General features: G+C 46.7%; 1 protein-coding gene across 3 annotated transcripts in view; it reads right to left on the minus strand.

Annotated features, from left to right (window-relative positions):
• The window catches only part of COBL (cordon-bleu WH2 repeat protein), a 164,655-nt gene that overhangs the window by 117,437 nt on the left and 19,316 nt on the right, over window positions 1-27,902 (minus strand). For 2 of the 3 annotated variants that reach the window (XM_034665558.1, XM_034665555.1), the window contains exons 3-5: window positions 24,921-25,131; window positions 23,044-23,272; window positions 16,447-16,544 (exon numbers count right to left, since the gene is read on the minus strand). In XM_034665558.1, the coding sequence (XP_034521449.1) occupies window positions 16,447-16,544; window positions 23,044-23,272; window positions 24,921-25,131 (538 nt within the window). Of the gene's footprint in view, window positions 1-13,217; window positions 13,293-16,446; window positions 16,545-23,043; window positions 23,273-24,920; window positions 25,132-27,902 lie in introns of all 3 variants that reach the window. The other variant, XM_034665551.1, reaches the window with a different exon arrangement.

Consider the following 27,902-nt stretch of genomic DNA (forward strand, 5'->3'; position numbering starts at 1 on the left):
TCTCCATTCTGGGCAACATCAGTGCCCTCTGTTCCCAGAGCTCATTCCCAAATCTCCCCAGCTCCCTCCCCGGGAAGCCGGCCAACCTTCCCTCCCTGGGGCCCTTAGGACTTCTGGCCTGCACCTGACTGAGATCTGCTCCCCCAGCAGTCCTTCTAAAACCGGCGAGTGAGAGGCCATTGAGGGAATGAGCCTTCCAGAATCTCAGCACAGGGGTGCATGTGTGGATGACTCAGGCACACCCCAGGCCTGGATCCTGCGGAGAATCACGGCTCCAGCGAGCCTCTGCTTGATAATGTCCCCCTAGTCATGCAGGGTGTGTGTGTGTGTGTGTGTGTGAATACGCATATGTGCATACACCTGTACAATAACTCGTTCTGCCACAAAAATCTCCCAGCATTCCCATTTTATCCCAGAAACCTCAGCCCCTCTTTCCGGATCACGGTGCCACGCCCCTAAGAGAAACTTCACCTTCCCGCGCTGGGGTTGGCTGTCAGGCCCTGCACAAGGTCTCCTGGCCTGGACAGAAGGTCCACCTGCTGGTTTATGGAACAGGTACCCCACTAGCTCCCTACACCCCTCTCCCTCTAACCGAGCCTGAGCCTCTCATCGTCCACAAAACGGCTCTTCTCACAGGCTTGGCTGCCACGTGGCTGGTTTTTCCTCCATTCTCTGTGAGTCAGTGTGAAACACCGGTGTCTGTTGCCTCCCTTACAATTTCCTAAAGGCCATAAGTACCCGAGTTCTGAGGCCCATGGTGGTGGATCATTTCTCCCCAGAATGCCACTAACCCAGTGTTTGCCCTGGAACCTTTCGCATCTGAGGGTCATGGGCAGGTGCGTCCAGGCTCCCGGTTTCTCCCCCAGTCACACTTCCCTCCAGAGTCATGTGTGTGTGCGTGAGTGTGTGTGTGTGTGTCTCACACTGGAGCCAGCACCTTCGCTGCTCTGGCCACAGCTTTCTCATGCATTACGAGCAATGTTTAAGCTGGCTGCTCCATTTGCTGAAACGAGCATGGAAAGCGAGTCTTCTCATTTTTCGGGTGTTTGGGGGATTTGCTATTTCACAGATTTGAGTTACTGCCAAATGCATTTCACTTATTTTTCCAGAACGTCTGGGATATGGACACAAACATCGTCACTTACTTCAGACCATTCTCGCATTTTTTTTTCTCTTCCATTAAAAACTCTGGCAGTTGACATTCTCTAGGGAGGGACGTCCATGCATGTGTGCGCACAAAAGTGCACACACACACACATCACACACATACATACACACATACACATCACACACACACATCATACACAAACTCGTGCAAACACACACACATCACACAGACATCACACATCACACACACATGCGTGCGCACACACACACAGAACAGATCACGTACCCCTTCCACAGACCCTCAGACACAGGAGGCACAAAAGGGGGCGCCAACTGTGTTGAGACGCAGAGAATGGTCACGCCCTGGCTCCATGATCACCAAAGGGCCTGTGCACCCCGGTGGTAGCTCAGCAGAGTAACCCGACCTCGGTCACCCACCAACAGGAAAGGCACGTGGCATGGGCGTGTCCCACACTAAGATCAGCATCAACTGTGGACCCCAGAGACCGTCTCGCTGCAGCGCTCCAGGAAGGACCCCAACACACAGAGCTGCCACGGATCATTAAAATTACATTTAATGGTCCTATTACTCTTCTATTTTGATCGTCCTAGGCCTAAATGTTACGGTTTCCGGGAGAACTTGCAGGGAGTGGGTGATTCTCAGTCCTCCAGGAGAAAGTGGAAACTCTATGCTAGCCCTGGGATGCCCCTGGCAATGTGCCCAGGGGACCTCGCCACCTGCTTGCACGTGGCCTGTCCGTGGCCCACCCGTGGCCAGTCCTTCCTCCAGGCGTCCAGGTACTTTAATGATCTGTGTTTTATAAGAGCCACTTCTGGCTCACACGTCCGATGATCTCAGGACAAACCACACCCTTATTTAAAGGTCATGGTTTTTAATGCACAGACTGTACAACTAGGTCATAAAGACATAAGTAGTATTAAAGGGAATGCTGAAATATAACCGTGCCCAGGACCAGGAAAATATCCCAGGAAGTGCTGCGGGGGCACAAGATAAACCAGGGGCGGACACACGTGTTCAGAGATCCCTGGCAGCTGTGGATTTAAGGTGAGGAATCGAAGAGGAAGCCATGTTAGCACAAGGGGCAGAGGGCCAGTGACGTCGCATTACTAGGGAAGTCCTTGGATCTGCGGCTTGTTGAACACCACCGGCTGCCACCCTCATACTCTCAACACACTTAGTGCCCCTTCAGTGCCTTTGAGGCCATGCTCCACACTTGCCCCTCCCCGGCCTCGGGAGTGCCGTGTGTCCGCCACTCTGACACCCATGTTTGCGGGTTAAGGAAACCATCTTGGCCTGGCACCTCTGTTGGCTCATTTGCGAGACCAAAACCAGGAGAAAAGAATGGCAGCAAACCACTAACTAGCACCATCTATGGCTCCCAGGTAGTCCTTCCTTCAGGGGCCTCTGTCAGGTGGGCTCTGCTGTCCCCCAGGCCCCTCCCTGCTCCGTTGCTAAGGACGAGTGCATGGAGGCCGAACATGAGCCCCAAACCAAACTGGTTTGCGATACAAATTAATCGCAGTACAGCTCCACTTGGACAAACCTTCTCTCACCCTTGCCGTGTGATCCGCCTCTGAGCTGGTGGGGGTAGGCACAGGGGCCGGTGGGGGTCTTCTAGACCTTTCTATGTCTCAGGCCCGAGGTGGGAGACCTCTGGCCGCTCCAGCCCAGACATTCTTGGGGTTAGATCCTCCCTCCCTGGTGGGCCTCAAGGAACATCAGGAGGAGACGACCGGTGACCCCAACCCACGCCATAGACCCTCCTCCATGGTTACGGCAACGAAGACTTGCCTGTTTCCCGAGGGCTGAGGACCACCTGCCCTAGCCCGCTGGGGGTCATCTCTGTTCTGCGCTCTGAGCATTAAACTCAAACGTGGATTGAGTTTCCCTTGGTGGGTCCTGACCACCACGGGAGACTGTAAGGTTCCCACGGCACACATCACGTCTCCAGGAAGAAGCCCACTGCGCAAAGGGTGACTTTTACTCTCTTACTCGTCAAACATTAGTTGGCTGGGCCTTCAAACGCACCATTCTTGCTTCTTAGTAACATATCACCGTTCATTTTGCTTTGTTGCTACCAGTCATCACGGTGGTAGTTAGATGGTCTCAGGGCAGGGAGCAGATGATTTTCTTGTTTTTTTAAGTTTATTTTCTTATCTTTGGTAGCTTTGTTAATTATTTTATCTCTTTTTAAAATTTTACTTTATTTTTATTTTTTCATCACGACAAGTGCTCTCTTCATCCCCCTCACCTACCTCCCCTCTGGTGACCCTCTGTGTGTTCTCTAGAGTCTGTTTCTCCGCTTGTCTCTCTCTTTTCTCTTTCCCTTTGCTCATTTGTTTTATCTCTTAAACTCCACATGAGTGAGATCATATAGCACCTGTATTTCTCTGACTTACCTTGCTTAGCATTATACCCTCTCGCTCCATTTTCACGTCATTACAAATGGTAATTTTCAAATAACTAGAACAAAAATAAGGACTCATCCATATGCGCACATTAAAAGAAATGAAATCTCCCCAAATTTCCTTGTATAGTAAGATTGCATTACTGAATAGGTTTTTATTTGGTTAATTAATATTAATATTAATATTTCACTTTCCTTATTGAGATTTTGAAATTTAATTGAAAATCAACTTGTTAATTAATATTAATATTTATTACTGGAATATTCAGTCATTCCACTGCCAAAATATTAATGAAAACTGACACGTTTAATATGTGCCGTTAGTTTACAGTTGCTGGAGTTGTCTGGAATTTGCTCTATGCCCCGTTGTGACACAGAGGAGGGCCTGAGTCATCAGGAGCGAAAAGGCGAATGTTCACTTTGGCCGAACTCCGCTCAACCACACAGGATTCACAGCCCACCAAGACAGAGCAGTCAAGGAAATTCAAGTGCAAAGGAAAATCAAACTTTTCCTTTCTGAAAATCATTGTACTTTCAAGGGAATAAGCTTCACCACCTCTGGTTTAGAAGTTGCCCGTATTTTTTGCTCTAAAGCTAGAAAACTATCCAGACAAGGCAGAAATCCACTCTGCTAAAAGAAAATAAATACCATAGACAAACCACGTAGGAAATATCACTAACTGTGTATTCTTAGAGTTCAACCTATATCCTCTGACTAAATATGCATGTGTGTATATATACATGCATATATCATACGTAAAATTTTCTTTCAAGTCCTCAATGGCAAATCTATTCTTTTCTTACCTTTTTATTTTTATTTTTTGTTTTCTCTCTCTTTTTTATCTCCTTGGAATGTCCAAGCTGGTGAAATTATCTCAGTTTCTGAAGCCCAGGGCCAAAATTTCTGAAATGCCCCTTCCTTTTTTTTTGTTTTTAAGGGTTTTATTTATTTACTTGACAGAGAGGGAGAGAGATCACAAGCAGGGGAAGTGGCAGAGGGAGAAGCAGATTCCCCGCGGAGCAGGGAGCCCAATGTGGGACTCAACCCCAGGACTCTGAGGTCATGACCTGAGCTGAAGGCAGAGGCTTAACCAACTGAGCCATGCAGGCGCCCCATGAAATGCCCTTTCCTGAAAGCTGATCTTAGTATCTCTTAGTATCTCCTCCAAGAGGAGATGCCGGCCTTCAGCGCTCACCAGCAGGAAACATAGTATGTAAGTATTAGGCTGTCATTCAAGAGGTATACTGACCATGTAATTACACACCCGGAGTATATGGGCCAGCGAACACTCTTAGCCATGAAATTACAGGTACCATTCTGATCAGGGGACGAAAACAAAGCTCTGGCCCTTCTCACCCCAGACGGAAGGTCAGATACTGAGAAGCAGTGAAGTCACATGTGCGGTCTGTTTCTGGAAGCGTGTGTTTCCAATCCAGAGTCAAAAACTGCCCTAGACACGCACGCACGCACACACACACACGCACACACACGTGTGCATGCACACCGTGCACGATCGTCGAGAGCACCTGGCTGTCCCTGAGCAGGTCTGCCTCCCCCACGTCCTCCTGGTGGATGATGGACCAGTTTGGAGGGTGGGTCCCCACAGAGCCTGCCCCTCTCTTCACAGACCTTCCTCATGCTGCAGCTGCCCCCCTGCTCTGTGACTCCACCTCTCACCACTGCTTGGGGCCTTGGTTCTCAGCAGCAGAGGTGTCCCTGGGAGCTCATTAGAAAAGCCAAAATGCAGCCCCCAGCCCTGGTCCCCTGGACCAGAATTCCTGAAAGACCCGCGATGCCCTTGCACTCGGAGTGTGAGCAGCGCCAGGCAAGGGACTCCCCTTGTGTGTCTTTCCTGAATGCAGGGCTTGGCCTGGCTCCTCCCTGTACCCCTGTGGTCCCCTGTGTGTCCCAGGGCAGAGCCTCCATGAAAGTCTGCCCAGTGAGGGGCTGGGCTCTTCTCCTCCCTTGTGCTTTCTCTCCCTCCTCCCTTCCTTCTGTCCTTCCTTGTCTGTTTTTTCTCAACATTAACTATTCTAATTCTGTCACTCAAGATGCTACTTCAGAAAACAACTCATTACTACAAGGCTAAAGGATATAAAAACACCCTGCACTGTGTAAGGACCAATACCCATCCTACCTTTAGTAAAACACAAAACCTTCAAAGGGGCTGTGACCCTCAGGGCAGGAGGAGGGAACCGGGTGTCAGAGTGACAGAAGGAGCTTCATCTGTGTTTGCTGTACTTCTCAGCAATTCACAAAATGGGAAGAAGCAAACTTGGCTCCCTCAGAACATTTGTTAACTGTGGGCGGATGACACATGACTGTTTATTTTATTCTGCGACTCTCTATAAATTGGGACTCTGCTGAAAAATTACCCAAAGGAGAGACACTCNGAGGGGAGGGGAGGGGTGGGGTGGGAAGGGAGAAGCTGCAGCCCTGCTCACTTGTAAGTCCTGGCCACCGGGGACAGCTCCTCAGGAAGAAAAGGGAGGAATGCTGGTAGACAGGAAAGTTAAGTTGGAAAAATCAAGAGAGTGGCACAACCTGGGAAGGGGAGCAGGGGCCACGGCGAAGGGAGAAATCCAGCCCAAGCTACACAAGGAGAGGAGAAGGGAGACCAGGGCTTGGGAAGGCTCTAGCATGGGAGAACCTTCCCGTGGGCATCCGAGGAGCCCAGCCTGGAGCAGGTGCGTGAGGGCAGAGAACTCTCCAGGGCACAGACCTCGAGAGGCAAATCCCTTTCAGTGTCAGGAGGGAGGAGATCCGGCACATAGCAGTCCCACCTGACCCAGCAAGTACCTGGACAAGCTGGAAAAGAAAGGCGTGGAGCTCAGAGATCAAGGGATGCCCAGGAAAAAAGCTCGTTTTAACAAAAAGTGGCATTTCCTTCTCTGTTACCAGGGACTTCAGGAACCTGTCAAGGGCAGCACGGCAGACTTGGGATGCAGGTCACCACATCCTGAGTAGATGTGGGAGGTGGAAATGTGGCTAGAGGCCCAGGGAGGAGACTGCAGGTGCAGTGACAGGCCGAGCTGGAAGAATAGGCAGGACAAGGGTTCAAAGGTAACTCAAATGCACAGACCCATGTGGGAGGCCACAGTGTGGGCTTACAGCTTCAGTGTTTCCTCAAAAGGCCGGATGGACACCCAGGAAAGCATGTCCAGGACCCCAGAGGATGTTCCCTGATGGGAAGAAGAGGGGAGAGTGGGAGCAGAACACACAGAGGACTCTATCCCACAGGTGAGGAGAGGCCACTCTGGGCAGCACGGTGCCTTGTCAGGACCCACCTTCTGGAAGCCTCGCTCTGCCTGCTCAGTTCACCAGCAGGATCCTACGGGGCGAGGCCACAGAGGAGGTGGGCGTGCAGCTACCAGGAGCCCTGCACCACCATGTGGTGACCCCCGGATCGGAGCGTCCCATGTACCGGAAGGTGGCAGACAGGGTTTGAGGATGGCCCGCCGATGGTGTGGGATAACAGTGAGAAACAAAGTGGATGCCCAGATTTTGGTCTAAGTCCCGTGAGGACAGAGCTGCCATCTGCTGAGATGGGGCGGACACAGAGGGGCTGGGAGCTCACTTTTCTCCACTGACCTGGTTTCACAAGCAACTTAAATGTCACTCACGGAGCCAACACACCTGCTGGCCACTGAGACTCTGGTCTTACACCTGCCCGTCAAAGAGCAGGGAGAAGGTCACAAAAGACATGCAGACAGTAGAGAAAAAGAGATACTAATTTTCTACCTCTCATCCCTTCAAACATTACATTTTCAGCCAAGAGGTTAAAAATCTGTGTTTCTTCTTTTCACTCTGAGAACCAAGTATTGGCATTAGACACCGTCAATCCACTTCAGTTATACATTATTCTCATTCTAAGAATCACATGCTCAGAGAGCTTGGGTGGGTCAGTCGGTTGAGTATCTGACTATTGGTTTCTGTTCAGATCATGATCTCAGGGTCGTGAGATTGAGTCCTGCATTGGCTTCCATGCTTAGTGTGGCGTCTGCTTAAGATTCTCTCTCTCCCTCTGCCCTCCCCTTCCCCACGCGAGTGCAAATTCTCTCTCTCTCTCTAAAATAAATAAGTAAAATCTTAAAAAGAAAGGCAGGCTCCAGAAAGCACACGAAGTGGCAGAAAACTGGGCTGGGCTGTAGGCATTCTATGTGATTCCCCCATTCCACTTGTAAAACTTGCCATATGCCATCTGTCTCTTAATTTTGAATACCAAACGCTTCAGAAAGGTACAAAGCCATCAGAATAGCTCTTCAAAACTGCTTCATAACCAACATGCCTTCTACATCACAAACATGTGGCTCCCCTCCGGCACAAATGCTCTTGGTTTCTGGAGGGTCCAAAAACAGGGACTCTGAGCTTGTCCAAGGCCTGGCTCTGCTTGTGGAAACACTGACCCCTGGTGGCAGAAGTGAGTCAACACACACTCCCGGGAGCATCTGCATGCTCTCCACGGGCTGGGGCACGCTGGGTGCAAGGACAGCATCTCAGATAAGCATGGGACTCAGGGCAGCTAAAAGCGTGGAATTTTCTTCACAATTTATGTTTGAGTAACTTTTCCTAAAAGTGCTGTTTTACTGGTGGGCGTCCCTATAAACTTCTGGGCTCCTCAGTGCAGGCCTCTGACACCGCAGGTGTCCCCATCAGGACCAGGCTACTCTGTGGGGGACACTCCCACCTGGTTCCCAAACACTGATTAGGGCTTTGGCTGTGGAAATCGCTTCCATCCAGGGGAAGCAAGCACTTTGCTAACAGAGGATTCCTATAATTGCCTTAACAGGGCAAAGGGTCAAAGGGACCCAGAGAATTTTAAGGATTTTTGTTTGTTTTTGTGGGTTTTTTTTTTTTTTTTGGTTTTGGTTTTTTAATTGAGACAGTGATTTTTGAAAATCAGTCACCAAAAGACTTTTTAACTTTATGGTAGCGAATAGTGCAATGGTATCTGACATAGCTCACGTTGATAAATTTTAGGCTGGTCAAATTTATAGAATCTGGCATTTTTTTCTTAACAAAGGCAAGGGGCCCACAGAAGTTCAGTTACTACGGTTCATTTGCCGACTTGCCCAACGGCCCACAGTTAGTAACAGGACCAGGATGAGAACTTGGGTCACTTTCCTCTTCCATCAGAGTATTTTCAACTTTATGGGACTGATGTGGTATTTCTAGATGTGTGGTGTTTTTGTGCACAGAATTACAAATTAACTCAGGACCTCATTCCATCAATGTGCATGATTTATCACTGCTGTGCACGTGATTTAGGGACAGGGCAGAGGACGGGGACAGAGGCCTGAGAGCCATGTCCCCTCACCAATAATCACATCCAGCGGTGACCCACCATGCCCCCTCCCTGCATCTCGGGGTCGAAATGTGAGAGACGAGGGAAGTATGTGCTATGCATGGATACGGAAGGGAGAGTTTCCCAGAAAAATGCAAAATTCAAGGAAAACAGCTTGGCATTATTTGGGAGGTGATTATATTTACTGATTCAAGGGCCCTTTGATTAAGAAAATGAAGATGATTCTTGTAATAGAGTAAACTTTGGTTTACATGAAATTAACTACCTTTTCAGGGAAGATCTCATTACATTGTCCATCCCCACTAGGATATTTACTTTCAGGGGTGCCTGGTGGCTCAGTCGGTTGAGGGGCCGGTTCTTGATATTAGCTCAGGTCATGATCTGAGGGTCCTGGGATCAAATCCTGCATTGGGCTCTGCACTCAGTGGGGAGTCTGCTTGAGATTCTTTCTCCCTCTGCCCCCTCTCCTGCTCACACACACTCTCTATCAAAGAAATAAAACTTGTTTTTAAAATGATATTTTCTTTTAATGCAAATCCATTCTCTTCAGACTCTTAGGATGAACCACTTATATTTTCTCAAGGAAGAAAAAGCAATAGTTTCTGCAAACTTTCTAAGAAAGCTCTGAACGAACTTACATTTCAGAATGCTTCCTAGAGCGCCAGGTGAGCTCTGTGATTGCTGATCCTGCGGGGGGGGGGGGGGTTGCACCCAGTACACAGATGGGGAAAGTGGAGACCGAGAGGTCCCCTTTGCTGTGTGGGATTGAAGGTCTTGCTCTCACACCCTAAGGGAGGGGCACTCAGCTACAAGTCACTGGCTTGGGGGGAAATTTATAAAAACAAGAGCAGAGTGCTCACACGGAAAGTTCCATCACTAACACACCATGCTTGATAGACATGTGCATAATATCAAACTTAAGACATAATGGACATAAAGAAATATGAATATGAAGGGAACCTGGGTGGCTCAGTCAGTTAAGCGTCTGCCTTCAGCAGGGGTTGTGATCTCGGGGTCCTGGGATCGAGCCCCGCGTGGGGCTCAGTGCTCAGCGGGGAGTCTGCGTCTCTCCCTCTGCCTTTCCCTCTACCCTCCAATCATGTGAGCACTCTCTCTCTCTAATAAATACATATAATCTTTTTTAAAAAAGAAATATGAACATGAACATAAAATACTTTAGCAAGCATAAGCAGGTGTCCAGATTTGGTCAACCACTTGGCCTCTGGAAGTTGGCAGCTTCTGTGTCTGCGTAAGGAAGATGAAACGAGATCACAGACTAAGCAGGGGCCCAACACAGGCTGGCACATGGTGGTCACCGTCACCATCTGCCACCATTATTTTATTAAGTGCTGTCCTGCCCTATGGCTTCAAGCCCAGTAGACTCTTCTTTGGAGGCCAATAATGAATCTACCACATCACAGCTTCATTTATTAACTTTGGTTTTCAGGTCAAGTCACCCTTCATTTAAAAAAAAATGAAAAAAATATCTCAGAAAACTCTCCATATTACACTGTTCAGCTTTGCATTGCACAGACAGACCACAGAATGAGTGACAAGTGGAAGTTCTTTGGAGGTTTAATTTCTATTTCTCATTACGAGTGAGTTTGAGCACTTTTTCATTTATTTATGCACCACTTAGATTTCTTCTTCTGTGAACTTTCTATTCATATCTTGGTCAGGATGTCATCTTTCTTTTTTGTTGTTGTTGTTTTTATTTTGTTTTGTTTTATTTTATTTTATTTAAGATTTTATTTATTTATTTGAGAGGGAGAGAGAGAGAGCATGAGAGCGGGGTGAGGGGTAGAGAGAGAAGCAGACATCCCACTGAGCAGAGAGCCTGATGTGGGGCTTGATCCTGGGACTCTGGGATCATGACCTGAGCTGAAGGCAGACACTTTGCAGACTGAGCCACCCAGGTGCCCCCTGCTTTTTTTGTTTTTAATTGAAGTAGAGTGGACACACATTGTTGTATTAGTGTCAGGCATACAACACAGTGAATTGACAAGTCCATACATTATTCAATGCTCACCACGACAAGTGTAGTGTCACATTACACAATGTTATAATAGTATTGACTGCATTCCCTATGCTGAACTTCTCCTCCCTGTGACGGGACGCTTGTACATCTTAATCCACCTTCACCTCCTTCACCCATCCCCCCAGCACCCCGCCCCTCTGACAACCACCAGTTTGTTCCCTGTATTTGAGTCTGTTTCTGTTCGTCTCGTTTGCTTTGTTTTTCAGATTTCACATAGAATTAAACAGAGAGAAAAGATGTGCTATATACACACAATGAAATATTACTCGGTCATCAAAAAAGAACGAACTCCTGCCATTTGCAATGATGTGGATGGAGCTAGAGGGAATCGCACTAGGTGAGGTAAGTCAGACAGAGAAATACAAACACCTTGTGACCTCACGCACGTAAGGTCACTGTCGCTTTTCTATTTCTATTTCTAACCCCCCCAACATTTGTCATCTGGATTTTTGCTTTGCTAATATTCTCTCTCCCTCTCTCTTTTGTCATTCAAAAAAAATTTTCCCTTCAAGTCACATTCACCAGCATTCTTGGAAAGTACTTCCTCCTCTCAATTTACAGATGAATTCACTCCTGTTTCTGCTAGTACTTACATGGTTTCAATTTTTACATTTACATTTCTGTTTGTTTTTTATCCTAGCATTTACAGTGAAATGTATATGATTTTATCCTTCTCTCTTGGGCTCTTCAGTGATCTTAAATCTCTGTATAAACGTTTATTTCCCTCCGCTGATCTGATGTGTTGGCTACATTGTATATCAGTTTCTGTCTTCATCTGGCTCTGAGGTTTCTATTTGGTTTCACTGAGTTCTTTGTGGTCAGTATAACACAGTCTGAATTACAGAGGCTTTAGAAGCTATTAAAACTACCTAGGCTTATCCATTGCCCTTGTCTTTCAGAGTTTTCCTGGCTAGTTATTGCTTGCTTGTTTTTCCAAGTAAACTTTGTAACTAATTTATTTAGCCCTACAACAAAACCCAGTGAACAGAATAATGCTGAATCTTCACATCTAAGGACATGGCATGTCCTCCACATGTACAGTTCTACTTTTGTGTGTCTTTGTGGTATTTTATAATTTTCCCTATAAATGCTTTGGGTATTTCCTATGAAGTTTTTGCTTAGGCTCTATCTATTTATCTATGTCATGAATAAATTTCGTTATCTTGCATTGAGGAAAAAAAAACAAACAAATTAGCAATGCCCACTACAAAATTTATGCTGCCATTCTTTGCTGTAGAAAAAGTTATAATACCTAGCACACTGAAATAAGCGAAGAGGTGTGAGCAGCCAAGCCCTCTAGTGTAATTAAAAAGATTCCCAAACACAAATGTAGTTTACAGAGTACATGAAATATGAGAAGACATTTTCCAATAAGTTGTGGCCAAAATCGAGACTACGATTGCAGATTAACGCAATCTATTCTCAGTTGTTTCAAACTATTCTCAGTTGATTTAAGTCTGTTTTATAGCAAAGCAAATGGCATTCTTGATGTGGTCATGGCAGGTAAAGACTTGCTTAACATTAAACAACTAAAGGGGCGCCTGGATGGTTCAGCCGGTTAAACTCTTGATTTTGGCTCAAGTCATGATCTCAGGGTCACGAGATCAAGCCCCAGCTGGGGTCTGCACTGGGCATGAAGCCTGCTTAAGATTATCTCTCCCTGGGGTGCCTGGGTGGCACAGCGGTTAAGCATCTGCCTTCGGCTCAGGGCGTGATCCCAGCATTATGGGATCGAGCCCCACATCAGGCTCCTCCGCTATGAGCCTGCTTCTTCCTCTCCCACTCCCCCTGCTTGTGTTCCCTCTCTCGCTGGCTGTCTCTATCTCTGTTGAATAAATAAATAAAATCTTTAGGAAAAAAAAAAAAAAGATTCTCTCTCCCTCTCTCTCTGCCCCTCCCCCCTGCTGCTTGCAGACTCCTGCTCTCTCTCTCTCTAAAAAAAAAAAAAAAAAAAAAAAAATCCTTTCAAAGTGTAGGTGCGGAGTTTAGGACCTAGTAGATTTCAGGACAGGAAAGAAGGCCATGTGGCTCCAAAACCATCAGCTGCTCCTGGATGTATGGAAGCCTTTCCAGAGGGTGTAAATTCAGTTAGTCTAACCAAGGATCCTTCTGATCGTGTTGACAGTACAGAGAAGTAGGAACCAAAACACTCCACAGCTTCCAAATGTCACATGGGCAGGTAAACGAGAAGCCATGCACAGGTTCATGCATCTGTCTAGACTGAGCATACAAAGACCAAACACCTAAACTAATCACAGTTCTATTTTCTAGAAAGTTCTGTGAAGCAGTGAGAGGCCCGCCTGGTTAGCAAGAAGCACCTGCGGGGTTAGTACTCACGTTCGAGCCCCTTCCCAAAGCAGACTGTGAGGTGTCCTCATCGCTGTCCACTCTGGACCGCGCGATCTGCTCGGCCTGGAACATAGACACGTGGTACGTCATCTCCAGGTCAATGTAAGCCCAAACAGTAAGTCATCCTCGGCGATCAGTACAGCGCACGATGCCAGTGTGCTCTTCATGGCATGGGCTCTGCCTAACCACTGGGTGGTTGTAATCCGTGAACACACCCCTTAGCGCAGGAACCCCAAAGCCCCGAACCAAAGTGCTCACTGATCCTAAAACTGGTTTTGTAATCTGTGGCTCAAGGGAGGGGTTTCCCTTTTGCTTTTTCCCAAAAGCATATCTTAAGCTTAGAAAATATGCCACATGAAAACAGTAGTTTCGTGGGTCTGAGCTGATGGAATTTGCTTAGAAATCCAACTAATTCACTAGTTTTGGGGATTTCTGAGTTGTAAATTCAGTTTACTACTGCACTGATCACTGTATATACAGAAATTATTCACCAAATATCTCACTGTCTGTCCATAAAAGATAAACCGTGACTACATCTCACTTCATTCTTCAAGAGGACATTTTGCATGACAGCGTGCTGGCCACCAGCTATAGAATCCCCTGGGCACAACGGGGTGCCAACCTGACCCCCCACATCAGAACCTTTGGGCAGATGACCCCAGAATCTCATTGTTAAGCTAGGTGATTAAGGTGATTCTTAGGTACTTTTTCAGAACCTCTGGGTTAGAGGAATAAATAACGTCAAAATTGTACAAAATCATCATGTTTTAAAAACAGTAAAATAGCAAAGTTTTAAAACAAGGAAAGATATTTACTCTCATCTACTTCAGCCAGATGATGTCCCTTAAGTATATCGTCTGTTGAGATTTTACACACACACACACACACACACACACACACACACACACACACACACTTTTTTGCTTTAAGGAGATATTGTAAAGACCTCCTTTAGCTTTAATCACCTTGATATTTCTTCAGCCTCAGTGTTCTGTCTTCTTGGGACATTTGTGGACTGGCATCACAAAATTTTAGAGACCATGTAAATAATGATTTCCTCCAAACCCTCCTAGTATTAGCGCAGAAAAGTGGAGTCCTGGACGTGTCAAGCACGCACAGTGTGAACAAGCCAGAAGAGCCAGGGCTCTGCAAAGACAGGCTGGTTTGACCTCAGACAGTCACTGACCCAAGGGTCAGCTCAGGGGTACACAGCCTTCTTCCCTGCGCGTGTGAAATGAGGTGGGTAGTACCTCTCTCACCACGTTTCTAGAAGATCAAATGAAGTTGCATTTAGTGCAGCGTCTCAAACCATGAAGCGAAGAGAAGCAAGGAAAGAAGAAGTTGATGCCAAAAACTACAAATAATCCAGTAGGGATACAACCCTGTAAGAGAGGTCTAGAGCAACATACAGGAAGTGAAAGGAAGAGAGGAGGTACATAGAAAGGAAAAATAATCCCAGCAAGCCGAGAAGGAGCCAAGACGGCAAGACAGGAGTCCTGCCGCCTGTGGCATTGTCCCATGGTCCTCCTTGGTGGTGTCTCCTGAGGAACCTTAAGAGGCCGGCAAGTCTCCAGTCTCCCACAGCTTAGGCGATCTTATTTTGTTTAAAACAAAAACATTTCTTTATTTTATTTATTTATTTCTTTACTGGCTTTGCTGTGGTTTCATCTCTCAAAAAGAGGAAGACACCAGAGGACCCTTGAGATCTCAGTGTGAGGAACTGGTAGGTTTTACTGTGAACTAACTGGTGCCAGGAAACCAAGAAACCCAACATTCACAGAGTGAAAGGAAATTCAGGTGCAAAAGTTTGAATCTGTAATTTCGCGTAAACCTGACCAGAGAGAATGGAAAGGAGGTGATGGGAGGGAATACAAGATGGGGAGAAGGAAAGTGCAAAGGATCTACAGAGAAACACGTTGAGCACAGATTTTCAAAGGACATGTGGAAACATAATAACCAGTAACAGAAAAAGAGATTCATGAAACCAAAATCAAAGCATCAGGGCACCGGAAGAGAAAATGAGGCATGCTGTATGTGGAAAACTGCCAAGGACAATAGACACCTGGGGCAGTTCAAGCTCCTGAGCCACATGGGGACCTTGGCTTTTACCCCTGGCACTCACTGTCCTCCCTCCTCTGAACCACAAACACCACCGGCTCTGGGGTCAAGCACGCGGCCCGGGTGCAGTCTGACCGGCCCTGATCGAAGCCCGGACCCTGAGCCGGGTGTTTCTTTGTGTTCATTGTCCTCATGAGCAGAGGGGCATGAATCCTCCCACCCTCGCCTCTCAGCCAACGCCAGGCTGCCCTCCCACCCTGCTTTCACCTGCATACAGGTGGACACTTCCCAGCATTCGCTGGAATGGTTTCATCATTCTTAGTCCCACTTATTCGTAAGGAAAAACTACCAGATATTAGCAAAATACACCTTTTAGACAAATGTAATAGGGATGACGAGCAGTTTCTTTTTTTGGTAGTGAGAAGGCATTTATGGTTTTGGGAATTTGGGATGTGACTGTAAAAATCTTCAGTCTTAGTCTCTGTTCTATGACCTCACTCTATAACATGGCATCCAAAATATGACTTCACTATTTATTGAATAAAGACCAACAAGATAAAAAAAAAAATAACTTACCATGGAGCATAGTCTAAACCATCCTGGCAAGACCAAAGGCCACCTAAAATTTACTAGCAAAGGACCCGTTCAACAACTGACGGCCTTCTCCACAAAGAGGCCCAAGAGCAACTCTGCGAAGCTTCCATGTTAAACAAGCTCTAAAGGTATTTCATTTGTAGGAACATGGGCCCTCTTCTATAAACACACGCTCATTAATTCATTCATCAACCCACGGGTTGTTTCCTGAGCTGCAGCTTCACACCGCGCACTGCACATGCGCCGGCCACTGAGCTGCAGCTTCACACCAGCTACCGCGCATGCACCGGCCACTGAGCCGCAGCTTCACACCCGCTACCGCGCATGCGCCGGCAGAGCCGCGCTCGTGGCTTCCGGCCCTGCGGCGAATACAAGCTACCACCCACTTTAGGAAGCAAGTGTGAAAGTATGTCGGCCACTTAGTACATAAGGATAAGCTCCCTTTCACCTGGAGGAATGAATAGTCCTAAAAATATTTAGAAAGATTCCAAGATAGGGTGAGTACAAACATCCCAAGCAACGGTTTTTCCATAATGCAGAATCCTAAGAGTTATTAATCCATTACCTTACTACTGCTTCTTTTATTAACTTTGAAAAATCCCAGAAATTTTTTCTTTTCTTTTTCTGTCTCATCATTGCCAAGCGATGATTTTCTAAAGGTTTCTGGGGGGAGAGAGAGAAAGAAAAGGACTGTTATTATCAGCATATGAAACGAGATTAAACAGCACTCTTTAAATATCTCAACAAATGAATCCTCCACTCTTAAACTTCAAGTTTTTATAAGACAGCAAAACCACCAACTATGTCTTTCAAAGCATTTCAAGCCTCCAGTCCCATTTATGAAATCACTAAAGGTTCTTACAATCTTCAGTAATTTGGGGGGCATTTTTCTCTGGGTGGGATTGAACCCTGTCTGTCAATGAAAAAAAAAAAATAAATCAAAAAGTTCTAGGGCAGGACTGTCCGCTAGAAAAAATAAAATGAACCACACGTGCAATTTTACATTCTCTAGCAGGTGCAATTTTAGTAACGTGTTCTGTGTAATCCAACATATCTAAAACATTATCATTCCATCACACAATCAATAGAAAAATGATGAATGAGATGTTTTAAATTTGTTTTGGTACTGAGTCTTCAAAATGCAGTGTGCAGTTCACACAGCTCAACTCAGTCTGGACTGGCCACACTGCAAGTGTCCACAAGCCACACGTGGCTCGTGACTCTCAGCTGACAGCACTGTCCTAAGGATCGGGACATCTGTGTAAAACGTCTGCTTTAAGAATTGTGAGTGAGGTGAAAACACTAACTAAATAGGATAAATCAACAGCTTTCTGGCTTGAAGAGCCCCACTCATCTCCAGACTATGGAACAGCAGCGATGGTTCACCCAGGTGGTACTGAAATAATCTCGCAAATCACAAGAATCCAGGATTCACATTTCCAGATTTGCATTCTTCAACCTCAACCAGAATCTTTTCCTTCCTGATTACATTGTCTAGGAGGCCCATTTTTCTTTCTTCTATTGTTTTGTTATTCTTGAGCTCCAAGTCTTCACTCTTCTCTCTTTCTTGGTGTTTTCCTTGTGAGAAGTTTAGAGCTGGAAGGAGCCCCATCATGTTCTAGATGGGGACACTGAAGTCCAACTCATCAGGCAGCTGACAGCATTGCCAGGGATGAGGAGGGACCGGCTGTATCAGCATCACTGAGAACCTGGGCCTGCTTCAGATCCCTGACTCTGAGGTGGGGCCCAGCACCCTGCACTCACCACCAATCCCCAAACCCAGCCCAGGGGCTCAAGCTGCAGGACTGCACTTGAGAACTGGTGGAGCAGATGGAAGCCTGAGCATTGAGCACGCTTGGACAGACCGCTTTGCCACTCCGAGCCTGTTCCCTTCTGTGCAGAGTGGGGCTGAATCAGGTAACTGCCTGGGACACATGGCGCCCCACCATCTCTGATTGCCATAATTCATTGGCTTGCTGGCACTCCAGAGGCCACTCTAGGTCTCTGTCACGAACTTATCCAGTTCTTCTCTTCCAAGGCACATAGAGATGGCAGAGGGGAAATATTTAGGTGTTCCTGAGGGATAGAAAAATGAATTTCCCCAGCCCACTGCCACCTGCTAGAGAGCCAGATCACCAACTCACAGGTGGAGAAAATCTGAACTGGGATTGTACACGTCTAACGTCAAAATATCAACCCAACAAGGTGTACCCTCAGTTAACTTCCTTATCCGCTGGCCTAGAATTTCATACTCCAATTAGAGAACACACACGGAAGTCAGTGTGTTAGTAATAAATGCATTAACACGAATACTGTCTACCCAACAAAGTAAAACCCAACACCTCTATTCCTTACATCAAGTTACAAAGGCTCAGGCTTTAGTACTGACAGCCAAGGCTCTTGGTTACGTGCACTCGGCCCCCGCTGAGCCACGGGTGCCCTCCACGTCACACAACATCCAAACCAGTGAGCGGGTTCCGGTCCCAAGGCACACATCCACACACATACATGTATGCACACGGATCTCATGGCTGATCACACTGCAACCGTCCACGCGAGGCACAGAGCTATGGAAAGTGATAGAAACTATGCTACAGAGTAAAACCAGGCATAGGTAAACAACAGCATGCATTAATATGTCTTCATAACTGATCATGTCTCTAGAATTGAGTGATAGGGACACGGCTGGTCAAATGTGTGATATCATAGCGCCCGGCGGGTGAAGGAGAGAGAGAACGTGCTACCGGCACAGAGGCACTGACACCAACCACAGAAATGACAGAATTGTCAGAAAACCGTTAGAGAATCGGGCCTCTTTTTCTCTCCCGCAACAAGGACAGAGGGTGGTCGTCAGCCCCGCAGGACTGGAGGCTCAGGGACAGGCGTCAGAGCCTCCCCGTGGTGACCTGAGGGGTGCTCTCTCGTGGGGCCACGGGTGTTGGCCCTCTGGAGGCAGCGGGGGCCCCAAGCAGACGGTCTGAGGTGTAGGGGGGAGGGATTGGCGATTTCGTACTGATAGGGGCCTTCTGTGAGGATCCCCTGGGATCCGGCAGACCCGCAGAAGGGTCAGCTTGAGGGCGGAGCAAAAGAACCTGATGTTCCTTGGTGTTCCTGTCAGACAAAGGGGCTCTTCATGGATACACAGCCAGGCTGGGAGGACACACGCATCAGGCCTCGAATCCATGGTTCCAAACACACGACAATTTGAGCACAAACTCTATTTCCTTTCAGTTCACTCTCCTCTGCCAGGAGCTAAGTAGCAATCAACATGTAGGGGCGACATGCTCCATCTCTGAAAATGCACGTATGGTTTGATGTATGCATGTGATCTGGAGAACACTAAAGATGAACTGAACAGTGCCAGGGGAGGGAACGGGCCGCAGGGGCCATGAATACCAATGAATCCAAACCGCTTGCCTTTGCAGAGGGAAAAATGGAAGGTCAGAGCCATTGCGTGGCCAGAGCATGGTCACAAGATAGTAAAGGCCAGAGGAGACCCAGGCCTGCAAGGCATCCTTCACACAGGCAGGGTGCTGAGTTCCGGTGCTCAGCAGGAACCCGGGTACACAGGGGTCTCAACGGGCTGTCTCTGCCACTCTCCGTCTGCCCATGGCCCCAAATCAAAGCAGTCCAAACTGAAGAAGGCTTCACATACATGACTGCCCTGCTCAAAACAGCAACTGCTCATGGGGCTTCTTCAAAGAAAATCCTTCTGTTTGCAATATTCATCTATACAGTGTGGGGGGAGAGAGGCATAACAGATGGGGGCTTCGGTAAGACGCAAAACGCACGGGCTGTGGTTCCAAACCAATGACCACTTTTGTTTCGTCAATCTCTTTTATGTAAGAGATAAATACTCATCAGGATTTTAATGAACTTTTTGGTGACAGTGTGTGTGTATAGGTGTAGTCCAAAACGTTCACATGAATTCCACTCTTTAATATGTGTGAATATATATACCTATGCATATGTGTATGTGTATGTAAACATATATGTATCTATGCATATGTGTATGTGTAAATATATATATACCTTTGTATATATGTAAAGTGTATAATAAGTAAGTGTCAGAGTAAGTGCAGAAGCTGGACAGATCATATGTATACCTGTCTGTGAAAGAAAAGATTACTTTTCACAATCTCTACTGCCAAGTCGGCAGCAGACAGAATGGACCTTGAGGGCAGGTGGGCACAGGTGGGCACAGTGAGCACAGGTGAGCACAGGTAGAAAGGAAAACAGTGTGTCTTCTGCATGTGCCACTTTTGCTCTGCCCTGAAACTTTGTGTTCCTAAAGGACCCAATTCTACCCCAGCCTCCTTCATTTACTCAGCGATTGGAACCGCACAGCAAACATGAGGGACATTCTTCTCTCAGGCAACCAGGGAGTCAAGAAACCAAACCAAAGCCTCATGTCAGCTGACGAGATGCCCCTAGAAGGGCTGCAAGGCACACCCGCGCTCCTTCTGACCCTGTACTCGAACGTCACTGGCATGCATCGTCCTAGCCCAGAGCCATGCAAAGCCCAGCTGGGCGGGAACGGCTCACTGTACCTTGACAGCTCAGGGAGGGCTCCGACTGAGTTTTGGTCAGAAGAACTAGAAGAAGCAGGCAATGAGAGAGTGAGATCAAGCTCCCAGTCCTCAGCAGCACCTGACCACGGCCCCTCCATGAGCCTCGGAAGGGGGTTGTCTGGGCCAAGGGCCCAGCAGGCTGCATTCCCAGCCCCGGATCTCTGAGAGCCCACAGCTGCCAGGCTGCTAAGCTCTCCTGTAGGAGCAGGTGGCAGCAAAGCCCTCTGCTGCTTCAAGCTCCAATGCCAGGAATTCCCGAGGAGGCGGCCTCTGCCTAGCAACACATGTCCCCCGGTCACGGCCCTACGGCCCTTGCCCTTAGAGCAGCTGCTGGCTGGGGAGGGGCTGTAATGCAAGCAGGGCCAAAAGGAGAGGGCTCCCTACAGGCGTCTTCCAGAATGTTCTCCTTTCTTCTCAAATACTTTATTGTCGGTAGGGATAAAGGCCTTTGGCAAGGATGATAATCAAAGACTTCACAGCCGGCGTGGCACATGGCCCAGTATGGTCCAGAGGAAAGGGATGTTGGCCACCGGGCTGGAGCAGGTCACCCACCATACTGGCTGTTGTGCCTTTATTTTCTGGGGAGGGTGCTGGGGTCCCAGAGGGAAGGGTCCCTCAGAGGACGCCCAAGGCAGTGACGGGCACTCAGCGCTCAGGGCTCGGGGGTTCCAAACCTGACAGCCAGGCTGCCTACACTTGTGTGTCCTGCCCTGCATGGGGATATAGACAGGGAGCCCTAGACCTACCCTTCCCTGAACACCTCAGCTCTGTGCTCTGGACAGCTGTGGGCACATGGGGATCCACTCCTGAGCAGGGCGGCAGGTTTTATAGGGCTTTTGCCTGGTAGGACGTTCCCCACCTACCTTTCAAGATACATCTGAGAATTGACACATACTTGTGTAGGACAGTTTTTCTTTCTTTCTTTTCTTTCTCTCTCNCCCTCCCTCCCTCCCTTCCTTCCTTCCTTCCTTCCTTTTTAAGCTTATCTTGCCAAATGAAGGCTATATTTCTAAAGAGGCACAGAAACCAAATTTATATAGGGCTGATAGAACCAGATAGACATACCTGCTATATCCAGGCCCGTGTAGCAGATGCTGGGAATAATCTTGTCTGAGTTTTAAAAAGACGCTGCATACAGCACAAGAGGCAGTGCTCTCCAATGTCAGAGCACTTGTTTTTGAAGGACTAGACCGTCTATGCATCTAACACATGATTGTGCTAAAACCCTTTCTTGAATGTCAGATGAGACTGGGGGTCCAGAACCACTCGAAGACTGGGGGGAGGAGAGGAGGCTCCACTATGATCATTGATTTTGCAATAAAACTGGTAATAAGAGGGGCCCCTGATGGCTCAGTCGGTTAAGTGTCCACCTGCTCAGGAGGGACCTGCTTCTCCCTGTCCCTCTGCCGTCCCCCCAACCCCACTCATGCTCACATTCTTTCTCTCTCTCTCTGAAATAAATAAACTAAATCTTTTTTTAAAAAAAACCTGCTAATAAGAAAAGGAGATTTTCTTGGAAGAATTGAAACAAACTGTAGAAAAACATGAAAAAATGGAATGTATTTCAACAACCCAACCTACTCAGTATTTGTGGAATAAATACTAGGCCACAGATATCAAATGAGCCTCATGAAAATAAGGCACTTTTATGAAGTTCATTTTAATAATGCTAAGGTCAAGGAATATTCATTTATTTTTTTCATTCACTCACTCATTTATTTATTTTGGTCTGACAGCTGTTTCCAACAGTCCGCCCTTTGTGTTAATTAGGGACCTCTGCTCACACACACATCGGCCTCTGTGCCAACACCGGCCTCTTGAGCCGCCACTCTCCCCAGTGGCTCTGGGCCCTCAGGTCAAGTACCAGATTCACACGAGGAGTAAACGTCTCTGGCATCGATGGTGAGGAAGCCCAAAGCAACATCGTGAGCTGTGTTTAGGGACTGATCTCATGAACTCTAATTCGGGCAGTTTTAGAAAAAGAGTTAAATGTTTTGCCACTTTTTTTTTTTTTCTGGTTGTTGTTTTGTTTTATTTTTATTTTGTTTTTTAATAAAGATTTTATTTATTTATTTGAGAGAGAGAGAGAAGGCACGAGCAGGGGGAAGAGTGGATGGACAAGCAGACTCCCTGCTGTGCAGGGAGCCTGACAACGCAGGACTCGATCCAGGGACCCTGAGATTATGACCTGAGCCAAAGGCAGACACTTAACAGACTGAGCCACTCAGGTGCCCCTTTGCCACTGGTTTTGTTGATGAGCAATGTTTGAGACTTGGGGAAGTTACTGGCAACTGAGAAAGAAGTCCAAGGGAAAGATGGTTCCCATGCTCCTTACCGACCTCGCCAAAGCTCACAGGAGACAGGGTGACGTGCTCAGGATGGGGGGGAAGAGGCAAAATTACAGTTGAGGGGAATGGGAACAAACCACATTTATTTTCTACCCACTTCAACTGTGCTTTGGACAAAATTTAGGTTGCCTGAAAATTCAGGTACCGGTCTCTACCTGGCACCTCGAGCACTCATGGTGGTGGACGTCTGCTTCCTGCCTGTGCTCTTACAGGGCAGGTGTCAAAGACACAAGGTGGCCTCACCTCGTTTGTTGTCCCACGCGTAGAGCTCCTTTATCCCCAGCTCGCTGAGGGACTTGGAAAGTTCCAGCTCCTCCCCGGCAACGTTGTCCCTGAGGAGCACCACGTGCTCCGGGCTGACTTCACACTTTGCACAGATGACTGGGAGAATGTTCTGGAGCGGCACCTCAGGGCTCACACGCACAACGGCCTTTTGGGTTCGCAGGTAATTCACTACCAAGCGCACGGATTTCTGGAAGAACACCCCGGATGAAAGAATTCTGTAAGTGTGTGTTCCCACACAGCTTTAGCCTCTGCTTCTGCTTGAACTGACTGTGGCAAGATTTTGTGCTGCCCGAGCCCAGCTCAGTGGATCACAGGGGAATTGCCATACTGAAAAGTGAAGCAATAAAGACCTGAAATAACAAGCTTCCCTTAGGATCTCTCACTAAGGAATGGACTGCTAACAACACAGGGGGATGGACATCATGAAGGTCTGGATTTAAAATCTATCACCTATGCTGCCTTTCAAGGATCCCAAACAGACTTGGACACAAGGCACGTACATAGATACTGTAAAAGAAAACAATTTGAAAGTGGCATGAACAACTCAATTTAAAGAAAAACCCTAAAAATACCCCAAGAGATCAGTTTTACTTAAATAGCCAAAGACCATGTCAATATATTAATATCTATATAAATATATACAGTGTGTATATATGTCTGTGTATATGCATATATATATATATACTATGCACATATATATTTAAGCTAGAAAAACATAACTGACGTACAACAGACATATACATATAATAGACATGTAATGATAGGCACCATAATCAGGAAAAAAAAACCCCAAAACAAACCCCAAACGAGTCAGTTTGACTAAACCTGGTTCTAAATGTCTACTGATGAACTGGCCCATCAAAAAAAAAAATTATATGCCAAAGTTTCATGCAGTCAACTTTACCCTGGCCTTTGCTGGCACAACATTATCTGAAAATGCTGGACAGTGGCCACAGCAGGGGTGGCTTGCATAAAGTCTGACGGAAGTGGGTCCGTGCCCCTTTCCAGAGTAGAGATGACATCAACTAAAATTTATTAAGCCCCCCAAACCTAAAAATTGATAGAAAATGAACTGTTGACCACATTGCCATTTTTAGAAGCAGGAAAGTTTAGTAAATATTCTCCAGAATCTAAAAGCTTTTAAATGGAGCTTAAAGACCCACAGCAAAGGTTTATGAAGAAGTACCGTAACCAGTGGGAGTTCGTGTTAATCAATTACCAGAAGCCGGAAATTCATTTATGTATGAGATATTCTCCAAGTGCAATGAGTAAACATTTCTGACATCAGTTTCTCAAAAGCGAAAACTCCTATTTTTCCTCTCTCTAGGAAGAAGTCCAGATCTTCCCCATTTCCCCAGGGCATCCTTGGACAGGAAGACGTCCAGAACGGAAGGAGAATCTCTATAATTAGTTCAACAAGGTTGCTTGCTACGTGCGGTTACTTAAATTAATTAACATTAAATACCACTGAAGGCTCCGCTTCTCAGTCCCACTAGCTGCTCTGCACCTGCTTAACAACGACATGTGACCGGGGTGACCGCCTTGGAAAGTGCAGATAGACCGTTTCCATCTGTGCAGAAAGTTCCAATGGCTAGCGCTGCTCTAGACGGATTCCTTGTCTATAATAGCCAGAGATGCACCATGAATATTACAAAAGAAGCTCAGTGTAGGGCCTAACTTGACCTGGCAGGGCAGTAGAAATTTTAACAGCTGTCTGCATGGGTTACTCAGCTCCACCAGCCCCCCTCCTCAGCACCTCGGCCACAGGTGTCTGCATATGCCCTCAGATAACAAAGGGCCCCGCCTTGAGCTACCCCCCACTCAGTCCTACTGACCTCAGGTGCCTTGGGTGGGGCAGGCTTCACCTTCTCTTCGGGAACTTTCTCTTTGAGAAATACAGTGTGCACATTCAGGGTCCCAACTAAAGTATTTGGCTTAAAACTCAAAGGCTGTTGGGTTTCTGAAGACCGGATCTCGAGGGCATGGTGGGATGGATTCAGGTGGTTCTGAAGACAAAGTTCAACCAGTAGGTCCATCATTGCATGGCTGGAAAAGGGAAACAGATCACATTAATGAGGAATGTTTGCACTCTCCCTTCAGTCAAACTCACTAAGGGTCAAACCCATGCACCAGTAGGTGAATGAGCAAATTGGTCATGCGTAAGATGGGCAATCATTGCTCATGAATGCTTGGTGCGTGACTGGACAGCGTTTCCTAACATTTCCAACACTAGAAAACAACATGACTGAAAGAGCAACCATCAGAGCTGGGAAGAGTTATATTTGTATTTAAGTCCGTGGATAGGTCGACTTGAATCCTAGAGGGTTAAATAGCACAAGTGATATTACTAAAAACTAAATTTTCAGTGATTCATAAATATAATGTCTCTTAAAAATTGAAAATTTTAAAAGATTTTATTTATTTATTTGAGAGAGAAAGTACAGGGGGGAGGGGTAGAGGAAGGGGGAAAGAGAGTCCCAAGAGACTCCATACTAAGCACAGAGCCCAACACAGGGCTGGATCTCATGACCCTGACATCTTGACCTGAGCTGAAACCAAGAGTTGGTTGCTCAACCAACTGAGTCACCCAGGTGCCCCAAAACTGAAAATTTTAAGTTGAAGTTGATAGTTTAAAAAATTATGCCTTTTAATGACAAAAAAAACCCCAAAAAGCAAAACAAACAACAACAAAAAAACTTATTTGTTTGACTGTCAAAAATTGTCATCATGTCTCCCATAACAGGAAATATTTGCCAAGGGAGAAGAGTAACAATCCAAAGTACTCCAAAGAATTTCCTTTCCCTCTTTTATATCTGCCTGGCAGAATGTTTTTTATATTTAAAGCTGATCTCTCTTTCCTTAAATTTCCCAAGCAATGGAGCATATGCCTCCCATGAAAGCATAGGCCTTTCCTGTGATCTATTTCTTTCTTTCTTTTTTTTTTTTTTAAAGATTTTATTCATTTATTTGACAGAGATAGAGACAGCCAGCGAGAGAGGGAACACAAGCAGGGGGAGTGGGAGAGGAAGAAGCAGGCTCATAGCGGAGGAGCCTGATGTGCGGCTTGATCCCAGAACGCCGGGATCACGCCCTGAGCCGAAGGCAGACGCTTAACCGCTGTGCCACCCAGGCGCCCCTCCTGTGATCTATTTCTTAATCAGTAACTGACATGGCAAATATTTCAGGTCATTATTATGCTTTCCAGGTACCTGGGAATCCAGGTGTGTGGATCACAGACTTGCAGTGCTTCTGTGAACGCACCAGTGCTGGCTGCCCTCCTGCAGCCCAGGCACCTGTCACTCACCCCGAGGGCTATGGGCTGCTAGGGCACTGGCTCTGGACAGGAGAACCAGAGGCAAAGCCCCAACCCAGAGCGAGTCCCCAAAGTACCCTCTTTCTTACTCAACTGTTAACAACTGAAAAATTAATCAGTAATGCTCAGATTGATACAGAACAACTCAGCATTTCCCCTAGGTCCCTGGACTCTGATGGGGCATTTGGTGGGGCCAAGGCAGTGTGCACTCTCACAAGTGCCCCAGCACACACGGCCACACTGGCTAATAATACTGTAAATACTATAAACTCTGATGCCTTCAGCTCCGGGGCAGAAATCATCTTTATTCCAACCACAAGCTTAATGCAATGCAACAAAAAGGCTCCAGGACATGATGACATTTTACTGAGAAGCCTCAGTACAGAAAACAGACTTCTATCAATGCTAAAATGACGTCCTATTGTTACCACTCCCTGTGTAACCATGATGCCACTCACGTACTCCCCTTCCTTGTCACCCCGTCTGAGAGACGAGGTCTCCAGGAAAAGGCAGAGCGGGCTTGGGACCCTGGTTCATCTGATGCTTACTCCTTTCCTGTCTCTTCCTCCACCCACAGTCTGCTCGCACCCGGTAAACAAACACAGATAAACTGCCAAACAGGTATTTGAGTTAATCTTAGCATGTAAACCACAAAGAACACAAAAACTACTAATGTTACTTTCTGTTCTTTTAATCCACTAATTGGTAACATGTTTGAAACACTGACTTAAATGCTCTGGAAGGGAGCAGCCAGCTCTGGAGAAGGGTGAATTTTTCTCTATGACCGAGAATAAACCCATCTTGCCATCATGGAAGCTGGTATTTATTGAATGTGCTAGCACAGTGATGTACCCATTTTCTGGCCAGATAAATAATGGGGTGCCCAAATCTCTGCCTTGTGTGTCTGGTGGACTTCCCCCCAAATCGCCTGATCCATTCTGGCTTTCGCTACTTCATTTAATGCAGGATGAGTTTCTTCCAGTGACATTCTCAGCAGCTGGAAGGGGAAACAGTTTCTCAACAAAATGTTTGGGGGGCGGGTAGAAGAAGGATAATTTCCCAAGCAGAAAATTCTATGTGCTGGAGGACTATCTCCTCAAATTTACTATTAAATTCGGGGGAGGAGAAGGCAAAAAAAATCCACAAAAAACAAACAAACAAATAAAAAAAAAAAAAAACGAAAACAAAACAAAACAAAAAAACCCCAGAAACAAAATAAAACACTATAAGAGCATGATCATAAAACCCAACACCAGATGCCCAGCCCAGCGATCATATGTGCTTAAACTGTATGAAGAATGCAGAGGTCATTACCAATTCAACTTGGACAAGCAAATCAGACACCATCCTTTCCTAGTGGCAAGAACCCAAGCCAGGACAGAGGGCTCCCACAGGCAAGTAAGGAGGTTTGGGAGCGAGAGGAGCTCAGGTTTTTTTTTTTTTGTTTTTTTTTATAATTAATTTTATTTTATTATATTATGTTAATCACCATACAGTACATCCC

This window comes from Ailuropoda melanoleuca, chromosome 1, assembly GCF_002007445.2.
Source record: "Ailuropoda melanoleuca isolate Jingjing chromosome 1, ASM200744v2, whole genome shotgun sequence".
NCBI lineage: Eukaryota > Metazoa > Chordata > Mammalia > Carnivora > Ursidae > Ailuropoda > Ailuropoda melanoleuca.